The sequence below is a fragment of the Dasypus novemcinctus genome, chromosome 1, assembly GCF_030445035.2.
Source record: "Dasypus novemcinctus isolate mDasNov1 chromosome 1, mDasNov1.1.hap2, whole genome shotgun sequence".
In the NCBI taxonomy this organism is placed as follows: Eukaryota; Metazoa; Chordata; class Mammalia; order Cingulata; family Dasypodidae; genus Dasypus; species Dasypus novemcinctus.
The window spans coordinates 206,676,949-206,695,004 of NC_080673.1; the positions used below are offsets into that span (position 1 = coordinate 206,676,949).

The window sequence follows — 18,056 nt, forward strand, 5'->3', positions numbered from 1 at the left end:
GGTAGATCCTATGGTATATGAATACATCTCAATAAAACTGCTTTTAAAAAGGAGTATGTTGTTTAATCTCCATAGGGTTATGAATTTTCCCTTTTTGTACCCATTATTGAATTCCAGCTTCATTCTGTCATGATCAGAGAAAGTGTTTTGTATAACTTCAATCTTTTTAAATTTATTGAGACTTTTCTTATGACCCAATATATCGTCTATCCTGGAGAAGGATCCATGAGCTCTTGAAAAGAAAGTATATCCAGCTGTTTTGGGGTGCAATGTTCATTAAATGTCTGTTAGGTCTGGTTCATTTATCATATTATTTAAGCTGTTTCTTTATCCTCTGTCCAGATGTTCTATCCAATGCCAAGAGTGGTGTATTGAAATTCTCAACTATTACTGTAGAGACTTCTATTTCTCCCTTCAGTTTTGCCAGTGTATGCCTCATGTATCTTGGGGCACCCAAGTCAAGTGCATAGATATTTATTATAGTCATTTCTTCTTGATGAAGTATCCTTTTTATTAATATATAATGACCTTCTTCATCCCTTATAAGAGTTTTGCATTTAAAACATATTTTGTCTGATATCAGTATCGCTACTCCCAGATCCTTTTTGGTTGCAATTCATGTGGAATATCTTTTTCCAACCTTTCACTTTCAACCTGGTTGTGGCCTTATGTCTGAGGTGAGTGTATTGTAGACAGTGTATAGAAGGCTTGTATTTTTTTAATCCATTCTGTCCATCTCTCTCCTTTTTTTCAGGAGGGACCAGGGATTGAATCTGGGGACCTTGCACATCGGAAGAAGGCACTCGACCATTGAGCTACACCCACTCCACTAGTCTACGTCTTTTTTCATTGTTGTCTATGTGTTTTGATTGGGAAATTCAATCCATTAACACTTAATGTTATTACTGTAAAGGCATTATTTACTTCATCTAGTTCATCCATTGGCTTTGTGTTGTTGTATCTCACCATTATCTGTCTTTTTACCCTTTAATTTATCCTTCCCAATAATCTTCATTTCTACATGCCTCTTCAAGTCTCTCACCCTTGTTTTTTCCTTTCAGGCTGCAGCACTCTCTTTAGTATCTCTTGTAAATGTGGTCTTTTGGTAACATACTCTCCTGGTTTCCATTTGCTGTGAAGACTTTACTCACCCTCCTTTTTGAAGGACAGTTTCCATGGATACAGAATCCTTGACTGGCAGTTTTTCTCTTTCAGTACCTTAAATACATCATACCACTTTCTTCTCGCCTCGTGGATTCTGATGAGAGATTGGCACTTAATCTTCTTGAGGTTCCCCTGCATGTGATGCTTTGCTTTTCTCTTGATGCTTTCAGAATCCTCTCTTAGCTCTGATATTTGTCATTCTCAATAGCAGGTGTCTCAGAGTAGGTCTATCTGGATTTATTCTGTTTGGGGTGTGTTGTCCTTCTTGGATATTGATATTTATGTCTTTTGTAAGGGTTGGGAAGTTTTCAGTCAATATTTCCTCAAATATTCTTTCTGCTCCTTTTCCACTGTCTTCTCCTCCTGGGACACTGACAACGCATGTCCCAGAGCCTCTTTTCCATTTTTTCCATTCTTTTCTCTTTCTGTTCTCCTGTCTTTTCCAGTTCAGATGTTCTGTCCTCGAAATCACTAACTCTGTCTTCGAACAATTCGTCTGCTGTCATGTGCCTCTAATGTATTTTTTTAAAGATTTATTTATTGATTTATTTATCTCCCCTTCCCCACTCCCCTGTTGTCTGCTCTCTGTGTTCATTCACTGCATGTTCTTCTGTGACCGCTTCTATCCTTAGCAGCAGCACCAGGAATCTGTGTTTCTTTTTGTTGCGTCATCTTGCTGTGTCAGCTCTCCATGTGTGCGGCACCATTATTGGGCAGGCTGCACTTTCTTTTGCGCTGGTGTCTCTCCTTATGGGATGCACTCCCTGTGCGTGGGGCTCCTCTACACGGGGGACACCCCTGCGTGGTGCGGCACTCCTTACACGCATCAGCACTGCACATGGGCCAGCTCCACACGGGTCAAGGAGGCCCGGGGTTTGAACCATGGACCTCCCATGTGGTAGGCGGACGCCCTAACCACTGGGCCAAGTGCGCTGCCCGTGCTGCCCCTTTCCACATCGAAGAACCGAGAGCTCCTGACGAGGAAGCCTGTGCCGCCTCCGCATCTGCCTGTCTGACTGGCAGGGAAGGAAAAGAACTTGCATGTTGGCGAAGGACGACTGAAATCTAGGGTAAAAGCAAAAGCTGGTCCAAGTTGTCCTACAGGCTGTATAACGCAGTTTAATCAGAGTGCCATTTTTTTGTTGTTCAAATGATTTTAATGACTGTAATGCACAATTTTTAGAATATGTAAATAAAGTTTTAAAACCTAAAAAAAATCCCACCAAAAACCTTATGGGATACAGTGAAGGCAGTGCTGAGAGGGAAATTTATACCTCTAAATGCCTATGTTAAAAAAGAAGAAAGAGCTAAAATCAAAGATCTAACTGAACAACTAGAGAAACTGGAAAAAGAACAGCCAACCAATCTCAAAGCAAGCAGAAGGAAAAAAATAACAGAGCAGAAATAAATGAAACTGAGAACAAATAACATAGAGAAAATCAACAAAACCAAATGCTGGTTCTTTGAGAAGACCCATCTACCATGCGTATATTCCAGAGCCTTCCACAGCGGAGCCAGGTCTGCCCCCCACCACCGTCTGTGCCATAACCACCTGGCTGCGTCCGGCTTTGCTTATAGCCTTGTCTGATTTGCAATTAGTTGAGGTTGGACAAGATGTTCACCAGCTCAGCCCCAGCTCGGCTGTGGGGGACATCAAGGGGAAAAGGCACCCGTTCTCCATGGCTGTAGGTGAGGAGGGGCGTGCACACGGGGGCAGGCATGCTGTTGTCAGCAAGGGCTTGCTGCCCACATGCAGAGGCCAATACGATGACATCGGATTCTGAGAAGAGAGCTGTACTGCCAGGCCAGCGGGTAGGGAGACGGGCGCTGCGGGTCGCTCTGTCTCCAGGGCGGCGGCGCGCTGAGGGAGACTATGGGAATGGGAGGAGGGGTGGCAGGGTGACTTGGCCTTGTCCGAATGAAGCCGGCCAGTAAGACAGGGAATTAATAGATGGAGCTGGACCCTGGCAGGGAGTCCTCGTGGACATCAGCAACCCCCACGATGGCTGCTGGAAGACCCTTCCCAAGATTCTGCCCCTCAGAACAAAGACTTCCTCTGGAAGCCAGGAGAAGCCCGGGATATTCCCAAGGACGTTATCATCGGGCCCTCCTGGGAGACGGATGAGAGAAATAAGCAATCAAAGCGGTAAACAGCTTGATACCCCTCCCCTGCCCTTTGCAAAAAGCATGGGATAATCAGCTCAAAGGGCCTTAGCCCTCTCTCGCCTGCGGACCGGTGCTTCCCTCTGCGCGCCCTTCTGCCATTTTCCTCTGCCATGTGGCCCCGCAAATGAACCCTGGCATTTATAATCTATAACGGGAAACTGTAGCCTGTAAAGCAGCCCTCTTGATCACTTTTCAGCTCCGTCCTCTCTACCTGGGGCCCCTGCTCTGTTATTTTCTCCCATTTCTCGTCCCTCCCTGCCTGAATAAATTCCTGGCCTAACTCGCCCCGCGTGCTCTAGAAATTCCTTTCTGCAGCACAGCCAAGAACTAGATAAAGTCTGGTAACACAAACGGGTGACTACAAAGCTGCCCACGCACGGCGAGTGGATTTTAGGCCACGTCCTCCTTCTGGAAGGGCCTCTTGCAGTTGGTCTGCTTCCGCAGCCTCCCCGCCCTCATCGCGGTTCCGAGGAAGGTGACGTCCGTCCCGGGGTCTCTGGGGTCGCCGGGGGACGACGGTCTTTCTGCGCACGCTCAGGTCCCGTGCCCTGCGGGTAAGCAGCTCTGAGACCGGGCCAGGCCTGCAGGAAGGGGTTCGGCCGCCCCCGGCGTCCCTCCCGCGCGCGGAGCCCGGGAAAGGCTGCCCTGCGCTGTCTGGGACACGCGACGGGAAGCGCCTGCTCTGAGAGAGGGAACAACCGCGGCCCCGCGGCCCCTCAGGAGGGCGGGCGCCGGCTGGGAGGGCCGCCCCCGGACCTCCGGGCCGCCCGCGCCGCCGCTCCCGCACGTCTGCTGCAGCCACGCTCGGGGCCAAGGCGCCGTCGTCTCTCTCCCGCCCCTCCACCCGCCGGGCGCCTCGGCCCCTCGAGCCCCCGCCGCGGCAGGGAGCCCGGGAGACCCTCTGCTCACCCAGCAGCCTCCGCGGCGGGGCGGGGCCGCGGCCTGGGGGCGGGGCCACCGCTCGGGGGCGGGGCCGGGCACGCGCGAGCTGACTGCGGGCGGGGCTTCTGGGCGCGGCGAGGATGGGGCCGGGGCTACTGGGTAAGGGCGGGGCAGGGGCGGGACCGTCGCTCATGGGCGGGGCCGGGCACGCGCGAGCTGACTGGAGGCGGGGCTTCCGGGCACGGACGAGGCTGGGGGCGGGACCGCCGCTCGTGGGCGAGGCCTGGCACGCGCGGGCGGGGCCGGGGGCGGGGCCTCTGGGCGCGGGCGGGGCCGCGGGGCGGGGCCGCGGGGCGGGGCCGGGGCCGCGGGGCGGGGCCGCGGGGCGGGGCCGCGGGGCGGGGCGCGCCGGGAAAAGTTCCGGAAAGCCCGCGGGCGGCGCCGGGCGGCGCCGGGCGGCGCGGGGCGGAAATTCCCGGGCCGCAGCCATGGCGTCGGGGGGCCCCGGGCGGGCGGGAGGAGGGCCCGCGCTCGGCGGCCGCCGCGCTCTGCGGCCTGTACCACGAGGCCGGGCAGCGGCTGCGGCGCCTGCAGGCCCAGCTGGCCGCCCGGGACGCGCTGGTGGCCCGCCTGCAGGCCCGCCTGGCGGCGCTCGAGGCGGAGGCGGCGCCGTCGCTGGTGGACGCGCTGCTGGAGCAGGTGGCGCGCTCCCGGGAGCAGCTGCGGCGGCAGGAGGGCGGCGACGGCGCGGCGGCGCTGCGCCAGGTGAGGGCGGCGGCGCCGGCAGGGGCTTCCGCGCCTCAGGGGCGTGCGGGCGTGTGCGGGGCCGGGCCCGGGGTGCGGGGGTGCGGCCTGGCCCTCGCGGCCCCTCCCCCGCCCCAGCCCCCCGCCCCTGCCGCGGCCCGGGCCCGGCTCCGGGGCGGGTGTGGCCGGGGCGCCCCGAGTGCGGGGCTGCGAGGGCTGCGCCCCTCGCCTGGGGAAGCTCCGCAGCCCTCGTGGGGCCGCTCGTGGGGCCGCCCGTGGGGCCGCCCGTGGGCTCTGCGCGCACGTGGGCGCCCCCCGGGGCCGGCCGGGCGGGGGAGGGCCCAGGGAGGCTGCGCGGGGGCTCCCCGAGACTCCCGGCGGGGCTCCGCGGGGGCGGCGCGGGCAGCGGGGGTTCCCGGGCGGGCCGCGCTGCCACACTCGGGGGCGAGGCCAGTCAGGCGGGGTCGCGGGCCCTCGGGCGCTGGGCCAGCCGGGCCCCCGAGGGGCGGTGTGTGCCCCCTTCGGCCGCCCCTGCCGTGGCAGTGTCACGGGGGCGTCTCCCGCTCCGGGTTGAGATCCGGAGGCCCGGGGCCTGGTGAGTCCTCGCGTCGCCCACTGGCTGTTTCCCGGGGTCCCCGGGGGCGTGGGGGGAGCCGTGCGCCCCGCCTGCTGCCCCGTGCCCCGGCGGAGAGGAGGCTGAGACATCACCCCGGGAGAGGCGGGAGCCGGCGCCTCCCCCGCGAGCCTCGGTTTACCCGTCTGTAAAACGGGGAGAGGGTGGAAGCTGGCACGAGGGTGTGCGGATGGCGCAGGCTGGTGCCAGGGGCGCGCGAGGAGCGCGGCTGCGCCTGCGCCACGGGGTCACGAGGCCCGAGATGGTCGTGGAATTAAATTTGGGACTGCTCTGAGCCGCCCTAGTGGGTGCTGCCTGGGGAGCCCCAGCTTGTCCCGTGGGCCGCGGCCGCTTTTCTTCCTGGCGCCGACTGGAGCAATCTTAACATGAAGAGAAAACGTACGTTGGGGCGGCGCCGTACTCGCTGCAGGCTTGCACCCCGCACACGCTCTGGAGGCGCCCTTGGCAGAGGTCCCCACGCAGTCAGCCGCCCCAGGGAACAGTGGGGTGCGTCCACGTTGTTGGTGTCAGCACCCGATTCCCCTTTAGGCCTGGCTACTACGCCTGTGTGCGCCCAGACCTTACGCCTCGTTGTTCGTCCAGTCATCTGTCTTGGACACTTGGGTGGCTTCCACCTTTTAGCAAATTCGAATAATGCTGTCATGAACACTGGTGTACAAAAATCTGTTTTGAGTCCCTGCTTTCAGTTCTTTTGGGTATGTATCTAGAAGTGGAATTGCTGGGTTATGCCGTAATTCTGCCTGACACTCCGAGGAACTGCTACAGTGTTCCACAGTGGTTGCACCATTTTCCATTCCCACCAGCAGTGTGAACGTTCTAGTACATGCACGTCTTCACCAGTATTTATTTTACCTTTATTCATTTATTTATTTTAGTAGGTACCAGAGGTTGAACCCTGGCCCTTGTACATGGGAAGCAGTTGCTCAACTACCATGCTACACCCACTCTATTTTACTTTTTTTTTTTTCTCTTCCTCACCCCTGCCCTGCTGTTCTTGCTGTCTGTGTCCATTCGCTGTGTGATCTTATGTATGTTTCTCTTTTTGTCTTCTCTTCTAGTCTTTCTCCAGGATTCACTGGGATTTGATCCTGAGGACCTCTGATGTGGAGAGAGGTTCCCTGTCAGGTGTGCCAACTCAGTTCCTGGTCTCTGCTATGCTTCACCTTGACTCTTCCCTTCATCTCTCTTTTGTTGTGTTGTCATCTTGATGTGTGACTCACTTGAGCAGGCACTGGCTCACCATGCGGGCACTCACTCTTGCACAGGCACTGGCTCACTGCACAGGCACTGGCTCACTGTGCAGGCATTCACAAGGGCACTCGGCTCGCCACACGGACACTGGCTCACGTGCAAGTGCACTCTCTTTTCCTTTTCACCAGGAGGCCGCAGGGATGGAACCCAGGCGGAGGCCTTATCATTTCATTTGAGCCATATCCACTTCCCTTTACATATTTACATCCTTTTATATATTTATTTTTTAAAGATTTATTTTTCTCCCCTTTGCCCCCCACCTTGGTTGTCTGTTCTTTGTGTCTATTTGCTGCATCTTCTTTGTCCGCTTCTGTTGTGGTCAGCGGCACGGGAATCTGTTTCTTTTTGTTGCATCATCTTGCTGTGTCAGCTCTCCCTGTGTGTGGCACCATTCCTGGGCAGGCTGCACTTTCTTTCGCCCTGGGCGGCTCTCCTTACGGGGTGCACTCCTTGTGTGTGGGGCTCCCCTACGCAGGGACACCCCTGCATGGCACAGCACTCCTTGTACGCGTCAGCACTGCGCATGGGCCAGCTCCACACGGGTCAAGGAGGCCTGGGGTTTGAACCGCGGACCTCCCATGTGGTAGGCGGACGCTCTAACCACTGGGCCAGGTCTGCCGCCCTGTTTATATTCTTTTAAATAGCCATCATAGTGAGTATGAAGTCGTAACTCATGGTGGTTTGATTTGCCTTTCCTTAATGACTAATGGTATTGAACATTTTTTCATGTGTTTATTGGCCATTTCTTTTTGTTTTAATTGATCTTATTGATACAGAGTCATAAAACATACAGTCCATCCAGAGTGTACAGTCAGTGGTATTTGGTATAATTACAGAGTTCTGTTTTCATGTCTTCAATCAATATTATAGTATTTTCACTATTCCAATAATAATTAAAAAAAACACAAAAAAATTCTAACCCTTAATAATCTATTTCTCAATCCCTTATTCTTTCGCTGCTAAACAGTTAGCTCTTCTGATTCTAATTTGTATTTATAGTTTGTAGACTCAGTCAAATCATATGTAGTACCTATTTGTTTAGTGTCTTTCACTTAGTATATTTCCTTTTTTTATCCTTAATAGAAGATTATTAATATATTACTATGCAGTATTGCTTTGGTTATATTTTTGCCTGCTATTAATATCTTGTAACATTAACATATTTTTGTTCAGTTTCAAAGGAAAAGTCTTTATATGCGCGATTACTTAACCATTTGAGCCACATCCGCTCGCTGGGTTGAGTTTTGTGGTTTTCTTTGGGTGGTATTGACCTTAACAACATTGTCTCCTCATCCACGGACCTGGACTGTCCTGCCATTTATTTAGGTCTTCTTTAATTTCTATCGGCAATGTTGTGTAGTCTTCAGCATATATGTCTTTCACTTCCTGGGCTAAATTTATCTTTAGAGATTTTATCTTCGAGATGCTTTTATAAATGGAATTGTGTTCCTAACAGCTGTTCATTGCTGGGGTGTGGAAACAGCTGATTTTAGGTGTTGATCTTGAACTCTACAACTTTGCTAGATTTGTTTATTAGCTCTAATAAGTTTTACTTCTTTTCCAATTTGGATGCCTTTTTTTGTTTTCATCCCAAATTGCTCTGGCTAGAACTTCTAGTACGTAGTTGACTTGTCTTTGATTACTTACTGCAGATCTGGGCTTCCTCAGGACGTTTCTGTGGCTTTAGTTTGTGCCTTCGAGTGGGTCATCCTTTCCTGTTTCTCTGTGTGCCTTGTGATTTTTTGCTGAAATCTGGACATTTAAATATTTCAGTGTGTTTAATCACATTCTCCACTTCCCCAGGGTATGCCTTTTTTTTTTTTTTTTTTTTAAATTGTAGGCGGTATCAGTCAATTTGTTTAGTGACTTTTTCCCAAGCTATTTTTGCAAAGTCTGTTTCTTGTCGTCCGGGTCACTGAACTCTCAGCTCCTTTGGCTTGTGTTCAGCTAGTTTTGGCACAGATTTCCTTTAAGGCCAGGAGCGCAGGGAAACTTGGCCTCTGCTGGTGCTGGCCAGCTGGCTCCCGCCACCGCTGTCCTCAGCACGTGGCCGCCCTGGCAGCGTGTGGCTGTCCCCTGCGGCCGCTGACGGTCTCCTCAGGCCTCTTCTGCTTGTCTTGCGCTGGCCGTGCACGCGGTGCTCAGAATTCCCCCAAGTGCACGGGGTCCCTGTATTAGTCAGCCAGAGGGGCGCTGACGCAAAATACCAGAAATGGTTGGTCTTTATAAAGGGCATTTCTTTGGGGGAGGAGCTTACAGATACCAGGCCATAAAGCATACGTTACTTTCCTCACCAAAGTCTATTTCCACGTGTTGGAGCAAGACGGCTGCCGACGGCTGCGAGGGCTCAGGCTTCCTGGGTTCCTCCCTCCCAGAGTCTTGCTTCTCTCTGGATTCAGGGTTCCTTCCCAGGGCTGGCTTCTCTTTCCTCTGTGAGCTTCTTGGGGCACCAGCTTAAGGCTCCACCATCAAACTCCAACATTAAAAACCCTCCACTCTGTCCTCTGCCATGCCTTGTATCTGTGAGTCCCCACCCACCAAGGGGCAGGGACTCAACACCCTAATGACGTGGCTCAGTCAAAGTCCCAGATACAGACCAGATCACAAACAGAATCCAGTATCTGTTTTTGGAATTTATAACCACGTCAAACAGCTACAGTCCCCGGACCCAGGAAACTCCGGTGTCCGCCTCAACGTGCACTCCCGCGCGGCGTGGGCCGCTTGCCCTCGCGGTGCTTCCCTGCAGCCCCGCCACTCGCCCGCTGTGGCCACGTTAGGCCAGGGAAGCGGGGACTCGTGGCCGGCTGGGCAGCCCCGGGTGGGTGGGGAGAGACAGCCCCCACACGACCTTGCTCTTAAGGGCCGTGCTGCGCTTTGTGCCGGGACCTGCGCTGGCCGCCCCCAGGCCGTGCGACTGGGCTGGGAGGGCCGGGCCAGGGCGGCAGCCAAGTGGCCCCCGGCGGCCTTGTACTGGGGTCCGTGTGCTCCCGGTGCTCTGACCCTCCAGCCGTCTCCCAGGGTTCTGGGACCGCTGCTCACTTCCTGCCCGTGGGACGGGCTGGGATGCCCCAGGAGCTTCCCGTACGCCACCGCTGGGGCCAGGGGCTGCTCTCCCCTGGCCCGGCTCTCGCCCCCGGCCCCGTGTGGGTGCCGGCCCACACCAGCCCCTCTTGAGGCTGATGCCGCATGGTCCTCACGATGGGGCTTCTGCTGTCCTCTTTCATCTGCTCTAGAGCGAAGCCGAGGAGGGTGGGAGGAGGGACTAGCAAGGCCCGGCCAGCCCTCCCGGGGCATCTCGTCTCTGGCGCCCCAGGTGTAGCCTCAGCAACCTGAGGGGAGGCTGGTGGCACTGGCGTGCTGCCAAGACACAGATGCCAAAGTGACAGGAAGCCCGAGGAGCTCTCCCGCTGGCACAGTGCCAAGGAGCGAGCCCCAGCCCTCGGTCGACTGCCGTGGATGGCGGGGTCACTCGTTGCTCCTGATTTCAAAATCGCTCTCCAGCTTGGATCAGTCTCCCAGGTAGCAATCCCATAACTTGGAATATTATTCAAACAAAATATACGTACGGCCTGCCCAGCATGAACAGGGAACCCTAAGCTAGAGCAGGGCCCATCCTTAACGGTCCATTTATAAAGCGGGCGCTCGTCAGTGTGACAAGCTGCGCCGGTGCAGGGTGTTAATCGTGCGCTCGTCAGTGTGACAACCTGTACCGGTGCAGGGTGTTAATCGTGCGCTCGTCAGTGTGACAAGCTGCGCCGGTGCGGGGTGTTAATCGTGCGCTCGTCAGTGTGACAAGCTGCGCCGGTGCAGGGTGTTAATCGTGCGCTCATCAGTGTGACAACCTGTACCGGTGCAGGGTGTTAATCGTGTGCTCGTCAGTGTGACAAGCTGCGCCGGTGAGGGGTGTTAATCGTGCGCTCGTCAGTGTGACAAGCTGCGCCGGTGCAGGGTGTTAATCGTGCGCTCGTCAGTGTGACAAGCTGCGCCGGTGCAGGGTGTTAATCGTGCGCTCGTCAGTGTGACAACCTGTACCGGTGCAGGGTGTTAATCGTGCGCTCGTCAGTGTGACAAGCTGTACCAGTGCAGGGTGTTAATCGTGCGCTCGTCAGAGTGACAACCTGTGCCGGTGCGGGGTGTTAATCGTGCGCTCGTCAGTGTGACAACCTGTACCGGCGCGGGGTGTTAATCGTGCGCTCGTCAGTGTGACAAGCTGCGCCGGTGCAGGAGGGTGTTAATCGTGCGCTCGTCAGTGTGACAAGCTGCGCCGGTGCAGGGTGTTAATCGTTGCGCTCGTCAGTGTTGACAACCTGTACCGGTGCAGGGTGTTAATCGTTGTGCTCGTCAGTGTGACAAGCTGCGCCGGTGCGGGGTGTTAATCGAGCGCTCGTCAGTGTGACAAGCTGCGCCGGGACAGGGTGTTAATCGTGCGCTTGTTGGTGTGACAAGCTGCGCCGGTGCAGAGTGTTAATGCTGACGGCACACGGGGATCCTGTGTTTTATGCCTGACGGTGCTGTAAGCCCACAACTCCTCGAATACAAATATGAATGCAAGACGCCTGCGCGGAGGGAGCCCCAGGCTCCTGGGGGCCTCCCCCCTCTCCTGGAGCCGACGGCTGCGTCTCCTTCCGCGGCCGCGCAGCGTGAGAGGTGCGGTGGGGTGGGCCGGGGTGGCGGGGCGGCTGGTGTCCGCTCCTGTCCCTGAGCTCCCGGCATTTCTTAGCTCCAGCCTCAAACACAGCCCCGGGCCTGCCCCTTCCAGGAATCGAGGCTCTGGGGCCCCTGGCAGCGTGCCCACAGGTGGAGGAGTGCGCGTTTTTGTGACGGGAGCCTGGGGGCAGCTGCAGTGCCTGTCGGCAGGAGGCGTGTTGGGGAACCTGCAGCTGAGGGGTGGAGCGCGAGGCCACGGCTCAGAGCGGGCAGGCGGACGTGGCTCAGGTGTGGGGCCTCCGCCTGCCACGTAGGAGGACCCAGGGTCGATGCCTGGGCCTCCTGGTGAAAAAGAAGAGAAAGTGGTGCCCGCGTGCGTGCGCACGGAGGGCCAGAGCCCGCGTGGAGAGCCAGAGCCCGCGCGGTGAGCCAGTTCCTGTGCAAGAGAGTCACGCAGAAAGATGCAATAAGAGACGAAGGGGAGAGTCAAGGTGAAGCACAGCAGGAGAAACAGAGACAGCAAAAACAGCAGGGCAGGGTGAGAGAGAGCGAGGCAGGTCTCTCCTCTGCGGAGTCGCGTTCACTGTGGAGGAGACGCAAGCCACAGGTGACGGCGTGAATTTGGTGGATCCCAAAAGAAATTGGTTTTGAGCTCAGCATCCTGTGGGTGCGGGGCCCTCTCCCGCTTGGATTCCGAGGGACCGTGGCGGGGCCCGATGCTTGGCTCGTGATGGGCCTTTGTGGAGGCGCCGCAGCCCGCGCTGCGCCCTCCTGCTGGGCCTTCCGTGAACAGGAGAGGGCAGAGGAAGGAGGCGCCCTCCCGGCCGCCGAGGCGGGAGCAGAAGCCCGGAGAGGCGGGGGGCGGCGCGGGGCGGCGCGGGGGCGGCGCGCGGGCCTCGGTCGAGCCCGGGAGGGCACAGTCCCTGGACTGAGGGCGGAGGCCGCTGCCCCTGGGAAGCGATGTGGGAGCTTATTTCCGTTTCTCCCCTTTCTGAATATTTGGATTTTTGCTCACCAGGCACGTGTTTTATGCTTTAAAAAGTCACGGGCTCCGTCGGCGGCCCGGCCTAGCCCTGACCAGAAGGTTCTGGGTTCCTGCCGGCCGCACCTCCTCAGGTCGAGTGTGCGGCGCCCCCTCTTTCCCCCCTGCGGATCCCCCCCCCCCCCCCCCCCCCCCCCCCCCCCCCACCCCCCCCCGGGCAGGGGCCCTGCCCAGGCCTCTGACCGCGGTGGATTGCACATCCAGGGCCAGGGTGAAACACCTCAGTTGTTTAAGGAGTTTTCCCTCTTTTTGTAGAAGTGATTGGGCGGCGGTAAGTGTCGGTCATAGTGGAAATACAGATCTCGGTTGGTGGCAGTGCTTGGATGTGTGCTCATCGCTTCTAACAAACTGACCACACGAACAAAAGATGTTATCAAGAAGGGAGAGGGAAACGGACTTTGGCCCAGTGGTTAGGGCGTCCGTCTACCATATGGGAGGTCCGCGGTTCAAACCCCCGGGCCTCCTTGACCCGTGTGGGAGCTGGCCATGCGCAGTGCTGATGCGCGCAAGGAGTGCCGTGCCACGCAAGGGTGTCCCCCGCGTGGGGGAGCCCCACGCGCAAGGAGTGCGCCCGTGAGGAGAGCCGCCCAGCGTGAAAAGAAAGAGCAGCCTGCCCAGGAATGGCGCCGCCCACACTTCCTGTGCCGCTGAGAACACAGAAGCGGACAAAGAAACAAAAGCAGACAAAGAAACAAGACGCAACAAATAGACACAAGAACAGACAACCAGGGGAGGGGGGGGAATTAAATAAATAAATAAATCTTAAAAAAAAAAAAAAAAAGAAGGGAAAATGGGGGGAGGGGGCCTATACGGGAATCCCTGATGTTTTGATCTATAATTTTCTGTAATCTAAAACTGTCAAAAATAAAGTTAAAAGTTAAAAAAATAACTGGGGTGGGATTTCCACCCCTTTTTTCCACAAGTGTTGGAATTGCCACACTTAAACCTGGAATTGTGATCTTGTTCATGACAGTGAAGTTTTCGGTGGCGTTTGGGAGGGAACATCGTAAGGCTGGAGTCCACGTCATGGCCTCCACGGTGGGTGCGTCCGACGCGGGGCGCCCCCTGGCGCGGCTTTGGCCCCGGGCCCTGTGCTGCCTCTGACTGGGTGTTCTGCCTTCTGCTTAGGAGATCGGGCAACTTAACGCGCGCCTGGAGCAGAGCGAGCGGGAGCTGCAGGAGCTGCTGAGCCAGCCGCGGCCCGAGGCGCAGACCCCCGAGGCGGCCGCCCTGGAGGTGGCGGCCCTGCGGCGGAGCCTGGCCGAGAAGGAGCGCGCCCGGGCGGCCGGCCACGTGCTGTGCCGCTCGCTGGCTGACGAGGCGCACCAGCTGCGCAGGGCGCTGGCCGCCACGGCCCGCATGTGCCAGCACCTGGCGCGCTCTCTGGAGGAGCGGCGGGCGCCGGCGGGGCCTGAGGAGGGGCCGGGCGAGGTGGGCCAGGTGGGGAGGTGGGGAGGTGGGGAGGTGAGGGAGGTGGGGAGGTGGGGAGGTGAGGAGGTGGGCAGGTGGGGAGGTGGGGAGGTGAGGGAGGTGGGGAGGTGGGGAGGTGGGGAGGTGAGGGAGGTGGGCAGGTGGGGAGGTGGGGAGGTGGGGAGGTGAGGGAGGTGGGCAGGTGGGCAGGTGGGCCAGGTGGGGAGGTGGGGAGGCCACTCCCAGATCCTAGCCCTGCTCTAGCTGGGGGGTAGGAGGGGTGGGGGGGAGGGAGGGAGCTGTGCGGCAGAGCCTGGGTTTCTTCTAGAAAGATCCAGTGTGATGGGAGAGATGGGCGCCGGCAGCTCCAAGTGAGGCAGGAGCAGCTGGGGGGCGCGGCTGCCCGCAGGTGCAGCCGAGGGAGCTGAGGCAGCGCTGCCGCAGGAGGGAGGCCAGGCCCGAGCCCGGGGCTTGTGCCGCCCGCGCGGCCCGAGCTTGGGCGCTGGCCCGGCTTCTGGTCTCGTGTGGAACGGGCCGGGTGGGTGGCCCGATGGGGCCTCGTGTTCAGTGGGCCCCGGGTCCCCACCAGGGAGGAGGCCAGCGGGGGCTGGGGCTGCCGGGGTAGGGGCAGCGGGAGAGGATGGTGGGGGCTCGGCGCGCCCGCCTGCCGGGCACCTCCGCCCGCTGCCTGGGACGTGCTGAAGACCCTGCGGCCCGGGCCGCGCTCGCTGTGCCTGCGGTGACGCGAGACTCTCGCTGTCCTTGTGTCCCCGCAGGGCGCGGCTGGGGCCGCCGCGGCGCGGGCCGCCGTCCAGAAGCTAGAGGAGGAGAACCGCCTGCTGAGGGAGAAGGTCGTGCACGTGAGTGCCTCCGCGGCTGCGCTCGGGCGGCTGCTTCCCGGGCGGCCCCCGCCTGCTGCCCAGACCCAGAGCTCGGCCTCGTGGCTGCCAGGACTTGGGGGCGGGCTGCCCCCTCCACCCCCCGGAAGCAGTTCTCGTGCCACTGGAGGGAGCGTCGGGGTCGCGGCAAGCAGAGCCGTGTGAGCGCGGCGGGGGCGGGAACGCGTGGGCCCGAGGTTTGCCCGTCAGCGTCGTCGGGGTCCGCACCACTGTCGATTCCCAGACCTTTTGCAGCGACCCGCCCGGAAACGCTGCCCCCGTTCAGCTGCCCTCGGCCGGCCCCCATGACCCGCGTTTGAATCTGCCCCCGGGTAGTTGGCGTGCCCTGGCGGTTTCCTGCCGGCGGGACGGCGCCGTTTGTCTGTCGTGTCTGCCTTATTTCGCTCCCTGTGCCGTCTTCGGGGTCCATCGCGACACCCGGTGTCAGGGCTTTGTTCCTCTCCAGGGCTGAGCGATGCGCCTTGGCGCGTCGGCACCACGTTGGGTTGACCCTCCCTCGGCTGGAGGCCGCTGCGGGGCGCGTCCCTAGGGTGAATTGCCGGGCCGGGGTAATTCTGTCTGTAACTCCGAGGACCCTCCACTGTCGTCCTCAGCACCTGCTCAGTTTTGAGTCCAGCCTCCCCCTCTCCCCCGCGCTGAGGCTTGTCATGCTCTGATGAGCCACCTGGGCCCGTCCATGGGGGCCGCCGCCTCCCGCCGCCCGCTGGGCAGAGGCCCCCGCGTCGTGCGCCCGGGGCCTCGGCTCTGCCGCGGTGGAGCCCCGGGCTGCGCCGAGCCCTGCGTGTCGCCCCCAGGTGGAGGACCTCAATGCCAAGTGGCAGCGCTACGACGCCAGCAGGGACGAGTACGTGCGGGGGCTGCACGCACAGCTCGGGGGGCTGCAGGGGCTCCCCGGGCCCGACGGGGCCTCCCCTCCCGAGCTCCTCAGGAAGGAGATCGCGCGGCTCAACCGACAGCTGGAAGAGAAAATGAACGACTGTGCCGAAGCGAGGCGGGAGCTGGCGGCCGTGCGGAGGGCCCGGGACGCGGCGCTGGAGCGCGTGCAGATGCTGGAGCAGCAGGTGGGTGCAGCGCTGGGGGCCTGGGTGGGCGGCGGGCCGCCGTGCCGGGTGCCGTGCCAGGTGGGGACCATACTGGGTGCCGTGCTGGGTGCCGTGCTGGGCGCCGTGCCGGGCCGCGGGGCCGACGTGCCTGGCCTCCCCAGGTCCTCGTCTACAGGGACGACTTCTCGTCGGAGCGGGCCGACCGGGAGCGGGCACAGAGCAGGATCCAGGAGCTCCAGGAGGAAGTGGCCTCCCTGCAGCAGTGGGCGGCCAGGGGACAGGTGGGCACCTGCGCACGGGCCCTCTCCTAGCTTTTTGGGTGTTTGCTCTCCTGAGGGGTTCCGGGCCTTTCTGAGCCTGCCAAGGCGCCGTTCTGCTACCAGGTGAGGGTGGCGCGAGGGCTGGGGGCTGGGGGGGCCTCCTGGTCAGCGGTGTCCTGTGGGGCGCGGGCGTGTTGGCAGGGGGGCTGTGCTGGGGGCTGTCCTCGGCCGTGCTGTGGTGGCTGGTCCTTCCGGCTGAGCCCTGCATGTGCCTGGAGGGCGGCCAGGCCGGTCAGCACAGCCGGGAGCGTCCCCGTGTCGGCGCCACGCGGCCAGCCCTCTGCCCGGTGGCCTCGAGTGCTTCGCAGAAACCCGGGGTCCCCCGCTCCTCCAGACGGCGGGCGTGGCCGGGCGCATCAGGCAGGAGGCCGGCCGCCGGCCTTGGGGAGCCTGGGGGCTGAGGGCCCCCCAAGGGCAGGCCATGCCAAGGGCCCAGGCCCACCTTTGTGCCCTCATGCCGTGGGGTGGGGGGGGTGTGCCAGGTCCCCCTCCCCCGCAGTGGCGCATGAGCCTGTCTCCCGGAAACGCGCTGCAGGCAGGGGTCCCACGTGACGCGAGGACGTCAGTCCATCCTGTTCATCGGTCCTCCACCACGGGTTCCGGGCACAGGAAGAAGGGGATGCGGGCAGGGGTCTCTGCAGGGCGCGGCTGACCTGGGCCTCTTTTCCAGGACTCTGGGGAGCCAGGCCTCCGTGGGATGCACCCAGGGGATGGAAGCCCCACGCATGTGGAGCCTGAAGCCTCGGAGTCCGCAGCGCCTGCCTGGAGGCCGCCCGCGGAGGGCGGGCGCCCCGGGGACCTCCAGTGTCCGCACTGCATGCGGTGCTTTGGCGACGAGCAGGGCGAGGAGCTGCTGGGGCACGTGGCCGAGTGCTGCCAGTGAGCGCCTGCTCGGTGCTGAGCGCCCTGTGGACGGGCGCCACGACCCGGGTCCCTGGAGCGGGCGGCGTCCTCCATCGGACCCGAGGTGGCAGCGCCGACCGTGCCAGCAAGGCCGCTGGGCCCCGCGCCCGCCTATACCGGGACCTCTGCGCAGCCCTTTGTTTGCATAATAAAGCGGACTCCTCGGAGATGCTTGGGGCCGGTGTCTGTGCTCCCGCCAGCCCGGGCCGGAGAGGCCTCGGGATTCCTCACGCAGGTTTCTCTCCCGTGCGAGGGAAGGGGTCAGGGCGACGTCTGACCCCGGGGCTGCACTCCAGGCTGCTCGGGCATCCCGGAGGGCTGGTCCTCGGAGCACACCGGCTCAGTGCGTCCGCAGCAGGGCAGGCAGGCCTCAGGGTTGGGGCAGGGTGGCTGCTGCCCGCTCTAGGCACAGCCAGGGTGGAGTGAGGATGGCAGGCCAGGCAGCCCCTGGCTCTGGGTGGCACGTGCCACCTGCCCGCCAGCAGCCAGGGGTGACCCTGTGTCCCCCAGCCCCTCCTGCACGGGCCGCCCGGGCTCCACCCTGGAGCGTGTTGCCCACCCAGCAGCAGTGCCCCCATTTGGGGACAAGTCGGGTGCTCGCAGTGGCCACGGTGGGGAGCCAAGAGTGGATGGCAGGTGTGTGTGTAGCCGTCTCATTCCGATGCCAAAACCTGAGAAAAAGGGCAACAAGGAAGGAAGGACGGGCCAGGTGGCCATCTCACGCGCGTAGCCTGGAACCTGAAACGGCGGCCGATGAGCTCCAGTGCCGGGAAGGACGCGGCGGGTCGGCGGGTCTTCGTTACAGGACGGCGAACGGGCTGGATGTGCGCGCCACGGCCGGCGCCGCACAACACGTGTCTGACCAGAGCCAGCGGCGCTCACGGTAAGGCCTTGGCAGGGCCCTGCGGGGGCAGGAGTCGTGCCAGCTGGGAAGGGGGCGGTTTTATGCCG

General features: G+C 60.2%; 1 protein-coding gene and 1 long non-coding RNA gene across 2 annotated transcripts; one reads left to right on the forward strand and one right to left on the reverse strand.

The window, feature by feature from the left end:
* Window positions 1–3,120: 3,120 nt before the first annotated feature.
* On the reverse strand, window positions 3,121–4,239 carry LOC139439688 (uncharacterized). The gene is made up of 2 exons (XR_011649692.1): window positions 4,087–4,239; window positions 3,121–3,878 (listed from the first exon to the last, which is right to left on the reverse strand). It is a non-coding gene; the product is annotated as an uncharacterized lncRNA (long non-coding RNA).
* A 113-nt stretch (window positions 4,240–4,352) lies between these two features.
* Window positions 4,353–17,274, forward strand: LOC131279841 (TNFAIP3-interacting protein 2-like). The gene is made up of 7 exons (XM_071213789.1): window positions 4,353–4,371; window positions 4,631–4,977; window positions 13,659–13,961; window positions 14,717–14,800; window positions 15,634–15,900; window positions 16,044–16,163; window positions 16,873–17,274. The coding sequence occupies exons 1-7, from the start codon at window positions 4,353–4,355 to the stop codon at window positions 17,083–17,085; spliced, it is 1,353 nt and encodes a 450-aa protein (XP_071069890.1). The 3' UTR covers window positions 17,086–17,274.
* Window positions 17,275–18,056: the final 782 nt, after the last annotated feature.